Raw genomic sequence first — 8,885 nt, 5'->3', positions numbered from 1 at the left:
TTGTCTCTCAGCTTTCCTCCCTTTTTCCTGCTCCACATATCCCAATGTGATCTTTCCAGATCCCTCTGTGGTCCTCTCAACTGGCAATGCTGAGGATTAAGCCTGGAACCTTGCGCACAGAATGTAGGATGCTCCCTTTTACCCAGTTTTTAATTTTGAGGAAGCTATTCTAGTCTGTCCTTGTTATTTGCCCATGGCTGCTGATGCCTCCTCCTTCCGTGTTGACCACAGGAGAAAATCCCATCAGTTTTCAATGGATGCTGGTATTGGACATGGAGAGGAAGAGGCAGAGGGAAACTGGGGGCTGGGAACTGTAGTTTGTTAAGGGTGCTGAGGAGTTAGAAGACCCCTACTCCCCTCACAGAGCTACAATTCCCATAATTCACTGTGAACAGGGATTGGGTTAAACCATGTGAATTGTGGCTCTGTGATGGGAACAGGAGTTTCCCAACAACTGTCAGCACCCTTAACTATGTTTTCTAGGATTCTTTGGGGAAGACATGACTTAAAAGTGGTACAGTGCTTTAAAAATATATGGTGCTGATGTGGCCTCACTAGACTAAGGGCTTCTACAGGAGACTCTAGCGTATACCTTGCCCTGGATATATGGCTTTTAAAGATATGGGAGATTTGTAATATGAATATGCAACCCATCATAACATGCTCCTCTACATTAAACTAACACTGGTTTGTATGGCTAAATGTTCAGATACAGTCCTACACTCCTTGAATATGAATGGCCAATTCTTTATGAGGCATGAATGTGGTATGTACCTACAGTAAACTGCCTCAAAGGTTTTGCCTCTTGGATGATAAAACCAGCCACACTTTGAACCAACAACTGTAGGCCTATCTTGAACTGGCTTTCCCCAATTACATATTTATCAAAGAAACTTAAATTGATTTATCAGTCGTTGGTTGCATCAGCACCATACATTTCAAATGGCATCATACCACTTTAAACAGTCCATGTTCCAACCCAACCAATAATCTTGAGAACTGTAGTTATCTATAGCATCTCCTAACAACTCTCGGCACCCTTAACTACAGCTTGCAGAATTCTTTGAGGGAAGCCATAACTATTTAAAGTGGTGTTGGTATTTAAAGTGGTATCATAGTGCTTTAAATGTATGGTGTGAATGTGCCCAAATAAGTGTGAATCTTTTACCAGTATATAGTCTGCAACAGGGAGCCAAGATAATGCAACTTTCCTATGTGAAATCAGCAAAAGGAAGTGCACACATATTAAAAACATTTAAAAGAAAGCTCATCACATGTAAAGAGAGGCCTCAAACTGGACCTGCCATCTCTCTTTATTGCTTCTTAATATAACATTTTAGCTTGCATATTTTCTCATTGAAAGCCTTACTACGTACATAATTTTTATTTTGCTTATTGTCCTTGTTATACTTGTGCTTAGTTTTATTCAAACCATAACCAACTGTTAATTTTTCTTTAACAAGTTACTTAAAAAAATATGCTGAAGTTTCATATTACAAGCATTTCTACAGAACAATATTGACAAGAGGGGATGTTCAGTTTTAAAACAAAGAATCACAGAATTGTAGAGCAGGAAGGGACCCCAAGGGTCATCTAGTACAATCCCCATGCAATTCAGCTCATTTAAATAAACAGCAAGTTCCATCTTCACTATGTTTGCAAATCAATTTTATTTTTTAAATTTGCTTTAACCAGCTACACTTTCTACTAATCAAATTGACTAAGGGTGCAATGCTATAATCAAGTTACAGTGGCTAAGGAGCTACAAGATATGGCAGAAATGCCACCACTACACCATGATAACTCTACCAGCTTATCTTCCCCATATTGTAAAAAGGGTATAGGCAGTACTATTTTTCTAGAAAAAGAGGTGCCAGAACTCACCATGAACGAATCCCTTGTTCCTTATAATGGCAATGGCGCCCACCTGAGAGGTGCTGGAACAAAGTTCCAGTAAGTTCTGGCTGAGAAAAAGCCCTGGGTATAGGGTTGTTGACTGTTCCCTAAATTTAACTGAACCTGCATGATACACTAACCTTAATACAGGTGTCTTTTAAATACTGAAGTTTTGGTACAAAAAACTACCGCTCAGGGACTACTGTAAATGTATTGGGTCTCATTATTGGACCAAATTTAAGGGATTAGAGAAGGGCTGATTCCACAGCAAATTCCCCTCACCCTTCTCTCACCAGTCAAAACCATGACTAAGGCCTACAATCAGCATTGGTCTCTTTGTGAAGCCAGCTTCCAATTCTTGATTTCTAAATTCTGATTAACTGCAAACTCTGGTTAGTATTAATCATGTTTAACAAGGGAGGTTCTCATATAATTGTTAACCATGGCATAGGCCTGCAGAGGAAGACTGAAGGGAGATTGTGCATGAGAGGAGAAGGAGAAGAAGAGAAGAAGAAGAGAAGAAGAAGAAGAAAAGAAGAAGAAGAAGAAGAAGAAGAGTTTGGATTTGATATCCCGCTTTTCACTACACTAAGGAGTCTCAAAGCGGCTAACAATCTCCTTTCCCTTCCTCCCCCACAACAAACACTCTGTGAGGTGAGTGGGACTGAGAGACTTCAGAGAAGTGTGACTAGCCCAAGGTCCCAGCAGCTGCATGGGGAAGTGGAGACGCGAACCCGGTTCCCCAGATTACGAGTCTACCGCTCTTAACCACTACACCACACTGGGGATGGATTTTGATAAGGGACGTCCCAGTCTCGTATCTCAACCTTAGTATTTTAATGAAGGCAAAGGAACAAGGTGTTATAGCTACAGCTGCCCTCATTGTTTAGTATTTTTAACTTCCAAATACATTAGAACCAGAACAGCTACCCCCTCTACACTTCCCAAGATCTTACCTTGCAACTCCAGCAAATTAAATTCACCCGCAACAATTAAAATGTACATCAATTAATCAACTAAAACTTTTGTTGATTACTAACAGTGCAAGCCTCACCATGTCTACTAGAAGTAAGCCCCAAATAATTCAATGGGACTTTAGGATTATAGCCTAAATCAATTAGTAGTCAGAACCTCAGAGTTTTTACTTAGATAAAGTCAGTCCCGTTCAGTGCAATGAAAATTACTCCCTAGAAAGAATCCTTATGATCAGAAGCTTTTAATTTGAAGCCCAAATTCCAACAGGAGTTTGGGTAGTCCCTTATAATAAGGCAAGGACTTTCAAGGTCTTTCATGTGCAGACTACACGTTAATAACACACTGACATAAAAACTTAATTTCACAGCAGTTCCTAAAATAGCACTTGATAATTTGTGCACTATGAAACAGCATGTATCATATTCATTTAAAAAGGCTATATAACATTGTAATCTTATTGGTGATTACTGCATTACATTAGCTCACAAATTACTGATATATAAAACTTTTCAGATGAAACCTTAAATATAACAATTCTTATATTAAATAGTCTCTCTATACATCTCCACATTGGTTTATATAAATTATCTCTGTTTTACAGCTACTAAATTCCATTAGTCTGTAAACAATGAGGCATTCATTGTGTATATCATGGCAGAAAACATTTGTAAAAAAAATCTTCTTTATTTATTTTGTTCAGTCCTCTTCCCATCAAGCAAGCAAAGACGGTCATCACCATTTTGGCTTCACTTCTACCAAGTCATCCGGCAGGGCATATATACAAGCACCAATTTTCCGAGCAACTGATATAGCATATCTTGGAGAGAGAGAAAAGTAGCATTATTCATCTGGCATTGACTAATGCGATAATAACAACCTTATTATTGTAGCATAGCCAACTCCCATCATCCCTGACCATGGGCACCACTGGTTGGGGCATATGGGAGATGTAGTCCAACATCTGGAGTGCCTTGATGTGTAGTATAAAACTACTACAGTATAATCAAATAATAAAAGATAACATGCAGTAAAAGCCAAACCAATAAACAAATTAATAGCATAGCAGAGTCAAACATGTTAGCAGCTTATACTTGGAAAGTATAAGGAAAGTCTTAGCTTGCTTCCAGAAAGATACAGACTGTCAAAGGGCCAACTTTCATGAGAAAGAGCAGCATATTATTGAAACCATACCACTGAAAATTGCATTTTATGTGCTTAAAAAAAGTCAAAAGGTAAGATTTTTGTGTGTGTGTCAGCATTTCAAAAAACTTTTAAGACGGTTCCTATGTGCAGCTTCCTATGACTGATTTAGAGTTGTGGCATTAAAGGGAAAGGCATTCAAAGAAAAAAGAAGAAATTAACACATTGTATTTGAGCACTGGATTATGCCACCCATCAAAACTCTGGTATCCCCCTCTTTGGATGAGCAAGAAGCTTTCTCTGAGCTTACAACAGTTCCAATATCATTTGTAGATATAAAGCATGCTGAATCAGTGTTCCTAACACTTGATACATAACTCAGCAAAGAGAAGCAGGTTGACATGCACACAGTAACACTGTAATGATTATCTGGCCCCAACTGAAGTGGTTTGGATGCATCTTTTTGATGTTTATGGGCCTGAATATATACCCCATCATCCCAGTCTCCTCATCCTTGATTGCACTGACAACAGCCACTTCATTAGATGCATGAAGTTAAAATATACAGACAGGCAGATATGAAACAGAGGGCATTTATCTGCCAGCTGAGAATAACTCTTCATGGATCTGAAAAATAAGGCTCTTGTCCACAGTAGCTTACAGCATAAACACTGTTAAGTCTAAGGTGCCACAGACCATTTGTTCTTTTTTTTCTGTAACAGAGTAGGAATTAGTTGACATTTACAACTAGCCATGTGCATCTGGGCTGCATCAGAGCCTCTGTGTATAATAAAGGAAGAAATATTCTGCAAAGACTTACTTAGCATTGTTCAGTTTGTCTGTTTCAGAAAGATCTTCCCTCTTGACCATTTCTGGGCGGATTGCTTTTGGCGCAATAGCATCTATTAGATCTAGTACAGGTAAACTAGTGCTTATGGATTTGTCCTGGAAGGAAAAGGTGTTGAAAAGTTTCACTACCATTAATGAATGGATTTTCTTTAATACTCTTACCAGTATTTTCACCATGTATCTCCCTTCTCTTTATCCACTATCTCATTGATAAATAAATCCTGATATAATGGTATGGCAGCTAAAACACAGTGTATGTAATAAATGCTGAATCATGAATGGTCAAAGTCATGTTTTTCAATACTGTTGAATTTTCTCCTGTATGACAAATGACCTTTTATAACTACCTGCTGCTTCTTTTCCCATGATAAAATATCTGTTATGACTAAATAACATTTTGTTATGAAATCCTATCAAAAGGTTTTGGAAAAATCTCTTGTATCTCCCAGAATAATTCTGTACATTTGTGGATATTTTCAGGTTGACATTCTTCTGTGAATAGCATTTCCTTCTACTTATTTGCAAGTGGCATGATCCACCTATTTCTAGAATCCTAATACTACTATGAGCTTGCCCTTGAGCGCTGCATTTTCTTCCTGGTTACTGAAATGCACTTCCTCTCTGCCTTAAAATAGTCGACCCTGCTCACCTCCTTCCAGCAGTTAAAGCAGATGGGCAGTCAAGTGCATGACATCAAAGAATCAGCAGGAGGCACCACAGAATTAGCTTTACTCCTCCAAAGTCTCAGCATGCTATTCCTACCAGGCAGATTAAAGCTATGATTTCAGACTTGCTCTTACAGCTTCTCAGCACCACCATGCATACTGTGCCCTTAAACCCAGCAATGTCTTCTATCTAAACTAATTAAGCTGATGTATCTTAATAAATGAACTGGCCATAAAATCCCATTGTATTTGCTAATAATTGTGGATTACGTCTGTCCATTATTACTCTTCTGTCATTCTGTGTACCCCATGTTCCAATGCCACGAGACCACTTTCTAAAATAGAAAGAGACTGATCTGAACTCTGAAAAATATTGGCTAAATATTCATATAACATTTATTCGACACTTTTATTTTCACTGGTGAATGGCCAAATCTCCTGAGAACTACACCGGCTACAGGCCTAATGAAATTGATATTGCAACCAGACCATTATCAAATTTCTTAAAACCTTATGGAAATGTTGACATTTTATGAAGCAGAAACGGTTTTATTCTCAACCACACCAAACAGATTTCAGTCTCTTTGTTAAGGTTTGCTCCCTCTAGTGGTTTTAATGCAACATCATATTACAAAATGTCCCAAACTGCAATCCTGCCTCAAAAAGGGATGGATGTTTTATCATCCTGAGGTTTTAGGATTACTGGTTAAGTTGAAATCCTCCTGTCACATGCTAAAATTACTCAATTCCATTAAGCAAAATTTCTGCTAGTTAATCTTGTATCTATATTGATATGTGTACTATATTTTGTAATCTAAATGTGATACTGTTTTTCATGACATTCATAATCTACTTGCATTCATAATCTATTTGCAGCTATTTATACACAATTTATATACAACAACTAATGCAGAACATTTGCTATAGATCTATTCCCATCAAAATAATTATGTTTCTGATTGATTCACATTTCTTTTCTCTAGAGTGTCTTTATTACCTTGAAGCTGGTTATTGAAGTACTCTTGTTTGCATTTGCAAGGGTCTGATTCACCCATTTAATAATAACCGCATCATTTACTTTTTCCCCTCACCAAGGTCCGATAGTACATTCAAAGTGTACCTGCAATAGAAAGAACACAGTATTTGCAGCTGATAAGGAATTTAACAATTCCTCCGTATTTTCCTGGCAATGTGTTAAAACAGTTACAAAATACAACTTTCATACAGAAAAAATATAGAAAATGTGCATGCATTGAGAACAGAAAAGCAGGAGGGTTAAAAGCAAGCTGCAACTTTACTGAAATTGACACAACACCAGGCAGTACAGTAAAAGGTAAGATAAGGTAAAGGAACCCTGGATGGTTAAGTCCAATCAAAGGTGACTATGGGCTGTGGCGCTTATCTCGCTTCAGTCCGAGGAAGCCGGCGTTTGTCCGCAAACAGCTTTCCAGGTAATGGGGCCAGCATGACTAAAATGCTTCTGATGCAATGGGACACACTGTGATGATTGCCAGAGCACATGGAAATACCGTTTACCTTACTGCCACAGCAGTACCTATTTATCTACTTACACTGGTATGCTTTGAACTGCTAGATTGGCAGAAGCTGGGGCAGAGCAATGGGAGCTCACCCCATCACACAGAGTCAAACTGCCAACCTTCCGAATGGCAAGCCTAAGATGTTCAGTGGTTTAGACTACAGCGCCACGCCACCCACTTCCCAGGCAGTACAGTGCAGGGACCAAGTGAAGCAAATACAGCTCAACGCAGTTAGAGCCAAACAAGGAGTAAACATGAAAGGCGCAGGGCAGGTACTACTGCCGCTAGTCACATTGGGAAGCATCTTATAGATCACCCTCAGGGCTTAATGGTATGTCTGTCTGTGCATGGTGGGTGGTAATTTCAAAACAAGGGCTGTGGTATGAGTTGAGGAGCTTCATTCTCCTGTCTGCTTTCTGCTCCAAGTTTCTCCAGTTGTTTACTGAATTTTGTTGCTAAATAGTTTTATGCTGTGATTCCTAATTCTGTAGCGTATGACTTGTGCATATATTCCATATTGGATAAAGTCAAGTTCCTAAACTGGACCTATGAATTTTCTGACAAGACAAACACCTGAAAATAATTTATCTGACTTTACAAATAAAATTGCAGACTGGTTGCAAACAAATGAGGAACACATATTGGTTTTGAAAACATTTGGTTTTGTGAGCTATAATCCTCACCTTCTCATTAACTGCCACACCAGTGCCAATGTCAACGTTGGGTTGCCTTCATTGAGGTCCTGACCACCAATCCCAACCAATGAGAATCTGGCCTTTGACTTCCCCAGTTCCACTGCATAGTTACAATTTTCAATCTAAAAGAAATGACAAATCAAGGTCAGAAACTATTTGGAACCATGGGCGTTGCCAGGATTTATTGGGGGCTGGCTTTATGTTGGGGCAGGAGAGCCAAGTTATCTGCGATGCAATTGGCCAGTTAGTTAAGTATTTTTATTTATTTACTTGATTTGGGGGAGGCAGGGAGACAGCTGACTATGCCCATATTTGGAACTATCGTTTATTAAAATATTTTAATTGGAGCAAACCAACCACAAACACCAGTGCAGCAAGAGCACCCTATACCAGCAGATGAATGTGTTTAATTTACATATGTATGGTGTCATGCTTGCTGCTTAGGCATGCGGTTAGAAAACTTCATCCAAATCTTCTGAAAGTATTAGCTTTTATTAATTGAATCAAGGCACAGAAAACCTAGGCATACACTCCAAGTGAAGGACTACTAGGCAAATACAATTTGGCTAATTTAATACTCTCACCTGTGCTGGCAAGCATTTCCAACCTTTTTTCTTAATGGAACTGTACAACACACCTCCCTTTCCTAAGAACATTATCTAGCCATCTGTAAACAACAATAAGTAAACACAGATCTAAGCTCAACGAAAAGAAAAAAAAACATCCAGATCAGCTAAAGCAGTAGCACCAGAGGTCACCAGTACTTGGTCGACCACTTAGGATGCAATTACCAGTCCCTTATATTGGCAAAGTCAAGGATCTGCTTGAGATGTGACATTATGGGCAGCCCTCCTGCCGCAGGCAAAGCACATGCCTCAGAGGTCACAATATCACCTTCATTAGTGTCACCTAAAGGAATGTCAAGTGGGCTATCCAGGTGGTCGTCCTGTTCTGCAGGACCAGAACCATCTTGCTCTAAGCATGCACCACACTGGTTTCAGATCCTCCACTTCTGAAGTGTTAAATGGCACCTGTTGTGTGGTACTTGCAACCATGGTGAGTCACCACTTGATACTCTCCTCATGGCCCATCAACAAGCAGAGTTCACAGCTGCTCCCTCCTTTCCA

The 8,885-nt window shown here is 39.2% G+C and overlaps 1 protein-coding gene across 1 annotated transcript in view; it reads right to left on the bottom strand.

Annotated features, from left to right (window-relative positions):
• Positions 1-2,685: 2,685 nt before the first annotated feature.
• Positions 2,686-8,885, bottom strand: part of PLS1 (plastin 1) — a 49,148-nt gene continuing 42,948 nt past the window's right edge. The window contains 6 exon segments of the mRNA XM_033150380.1: positions 2,686-3,612; positions 3,615-3,688; positions 4,832-4,956; positions 6,523-6,614; positions 6,617-6,645; positions 7,747-7,880. Of these exon segments, the coding sequence (XP_033006271.1) occupies positions 3,521-3,612; positions 3,615-3,688; positions 4,832-4,956; positions 6,523-6,614; positions 6,617-6,645; positions 7,747-7,880 (546 nt within the window). The 3' untranslated portion in view covers positions 2,686-3,520.

Source organism: Lacerta agilis, chromosome 5 (assembly GCF_009819535.1).
Source record: "Lacerta agilis isolate rLacAgi1 chromosome 5, rLacAgi1.pri, whole genome shotgun sequence".
In the NCBI taxonomy this organism is placed as follows: Eukaryota; Metazoa; Chordata; class Lepidosauria; order Squamata; family Lacertidae; genus Lacerta; species Lacerta agilis.
Note: the sequence above shows the minus strand (reverse complement) of the source record. Positions and strands in the feature narration are given on the sequence as shown.